The sequence below is a fragment of the Geospiza fortis genome, unplaced genomic scaffold (genome assembly GCF_000277835.1).
Source record: "Geospiza fortis unplaced genomic scaffold, GeoFor_1.0 scaffold855, whole genome shotgun sequence".
Classification (NCBI taxonomy): Eukaryota; Metazoa; Chordata; class Aves; order Passeriformes; family Thraupidae; genus Geospiza; species Geospiza fortis.
In genome coordinates, this window is record NW_005054684.1 from 71147 (window position 1) to 74155 (window position 3009).

At 51.8% G+C, this 3009-nt stretch overlaps 1 protein-coding gene across 1 annotated transcript in view; it reads left to right on the plus strand.

The window, feature by feature from the left end:
- LOC102034651 (tetraspanin-15-like) overlaps window positions 1-3009 on the plus strand; it is a 16718-nt gene that overhangs the window by 8135 nt on the left and 5574 nt on the right. The window contains exons 6-7 of the mRNA XM_031065116.1: window positions 1624-1677; window positions 2355-2471. Coding sequence (XP_030920976.1) covers window positions 1624-1677; window positions 2355-2471 — 171 coding nt within the window. The remainder of the gene's footprint in view (window positions 1-1623; window positions 1678-2354; window positions 2472-3009) is intronic.

Here is a 3009-nt window from a genome sequence, read left to right on the forward strand (position 1 = left end):
TATATAATATTACAATATATTATTACATATTTATGTATAATATTATAATATATCTATATATTCTTATATTATTATATTATAAATATAATATCCCAGCGAGGCCGGGAAAGTTTGGGAGAACTCCCAAAAAGGCAGCGAGGAGAATTCCTCATCAATCCCTCATTGTTTTTAATGGAGAAAGAGGGAAATGTGAAGGGGTTTAATTAGGCTGATATGCAAATGAGATGCAGATTTGAGCTCCTCTCTAATCAAGGCCTTGATTAAGGATCCTGAGGCGCCTGGAGATGGAATCAGGGGTTCCTGCAGGGAGCTTTTTTTGGGGTTTTTTACACTCCTGTGGTTTTTTTGGGGACAATTTGGTAAAAATAAAATTTGAGCAGGGGGAAGGGAGAGGAAAAATTCCTCTTAATCCAGAGAGGGAGAAATTGGGGAGCTTTTTTGGGGAATGCTGAAGCAGCGTGGGATTTTGGGATTTTGGGATTTTGTCCCTGATGTGGGATGGGATTCAGGGCCCCTTCCCACCCAAAGCACTGCGGGATTCCCTGAGCTGGGGCTGGAGGCTGCTCCAGGAGGAAAATCCATGGGATCTCCATGAATCCATGGGATCTCCATGGATCCATGGGATCTCCATGAATCCGCGGGATCTCCATGAATCCGTGGAATTTCCATGAATCCGTGGGATCTCCATGGATCCATGGGATCTCCATGGATCCGTGGAATTTCGATGAATCCGTGGGATCTCCATGAATCCGTGGAATTTCCATGAATCTGTGGAATTTCCATGGATCCGTGGGATCTCCATGGATCCGTGGGATCTCCATGAATCCGTGGAATTTCCATGGATCCGTGGGATCTCCATGAATCCGTGGAATTTCCGTGGTTTTTCCAAGAGGGAAAGGCCCTGCCTGTGGCTCTGAGGTTTTTTTGGGAAGTGAGTCCTCCCTAAAGGCTCCGGAACCTGGGAAGCACCAAAACCTTGGGATGGATTTGGCCTCGTTCCTTGAGGAACCAGCCCCAGAATTCCAGGAAAAGAACTGGGAGAGCCAAATCCCTTGGGAGTTTCCTGGCCTGGGATCCCACCCAGGGCCACCCATGGGGACAATTCCCGCTGTCCCAGGTGCTCCAGCCTGGCCTGGGACATTCCCAGGGGTGCAGGGGCAGCCCCAGCTCCTCTGGGAATTCCATCCCAAAAGCCCAAAATCCCATTTAATTTTCCCACTTTGAAGCCATTCCCTGTGTCCTGTCCCTCCATCCCTTATCCCAAATCCCTCTCCAGCTCTCCTGGAGCCCCTTCAGGCCCTGGAATGTTCTGGAAGCTCTCCCTGGAATTTCCCTTCTCCAGGGGAACATTCCCAGCTCTCCCAACCCCGCTCCAGAATCCTGGAATGGTTTGGGTTGGGATTTGCCCTGCAGACCCCTCAGCCCCAGGGACACCCCAAATTCCAAGGGGCTCCTCCAGAATTCCCGATTTTTTTTGGATTTCTGGTGTTTTCCCGGGATAACCCCTCCCCCTTTACCCCGGGCTAATCCCGAGTTAACCCCTCCCCTATCCCGGGCTAACCCCTCCCCTATCCCGGGCTAACCCCTCCCCTATCCCGGGCTAACCCGTGCTGTTCCCCGCAGGCTCCCGGAGCGGTTGTGAACACCCTGTGCGGGTACCGCGCCCTGGACAAGGAGGTGACTTTGGAATTTTTGGGAATTCTCTGCTCCTTTTTCCCCCCCAATCCCAAAAATCGAATTCCCCCTTCCCCAGCTGCTCCCAGCTCGGATTTGGGGCTTTTCCCTGGAATTTTGGGGCACTTTTGGTGCCCTGGGATTCTCACCTGGGAATGGCCTCAGCCCTTCCCAGCGGGAGAAGGATCGAGGGATCAGCCCAGTGCAGAAATGTGGGAATTCCTGGCGGCAGAATTCCCTGCAGAAATGTGGGAATTCCTGGTGGCAGAATTCCCTGCAGAAATGTGGGAATTCCTGGCAGAAATGTGGGAATCCCTGGCAGAATCCCTGGCAGAATTCCCTGCAGAAATGTGGGAATTCCTGGCAGAAATGTGGGAATTCCTGGTGGCAGAATTCCCTGCAGAAATGTGGGAATCCCTGGCAGAATTCCCAGCTCAGGCAGGCCCCAGCTGCAGGAATTGGGTGCTCCAGGATCTCTCCCAGGACCCCAAAAATTGGGATTTAACCCCACCTCAGCTCCAAAACATCCTTTGGAAGCACAAGAACAGAAATCCCTCCCCTGTGGGTGATGATTTGGGTCCAAATCCCCAACCCGAGGTTGTTCCCACCAAAATTCCTGGGAAAGCTGCGGTAAAATCCCAAAATTCCCGGGAATTTGGGACCCTGTCTCTGCTCCGCAGCGCCTGGAGCTGCTGGGCACCATCCACGTCCGGGGCTGCATCCACGCCGTGGGGCTCTGGCTCAAGGACAACTTCCAGACCACGCTGGCCATCGTCTGCTCCCTGCTGCTGCCCCAGGTACGCCTGCAATTCCCAAATCCCAGCTGCAATTCCCAAATTCCAGCTCCAATTCCCCAATTCTGGCTGCAATTCCCAAACTCCCATCTCCAATTCCCAAATTCCCGGCTGCAATTCCCAAATTCCCGCTGCAATTCCCAAACTCCCAGCTGCAATTCCCAAATCCTGGCCGCAGTTCCCAAACTCATAGCTGCAATTCCCAAATTCCCAAATCCCGGCTGCAATTCCCAAATTCCCATTGCAATTCCCAAACTCCCGCTGCAATTCCCAAATTCCCACTGCAATTCCCAAATTCCAGATCCAATTCCCAAATCCCAGCTGCAATTCCCAAATTCCCGCTGCAGTTCCCAAATTCCAGCTCTAATTCCCAAATCCCGGCTGCAATTCCCAAATTCCCATTGCAATTCCCAAATCCCAGCTGCAATTCCCAAATTCCCGCTGCAGTTCCCAAATTCCAGTTGCAATTCCCCAATTCCCACTGCAATTCCCAAATCCCAGCTCCAATTCCCAAATCCCACTGCAAATCCCAAATTCCTGC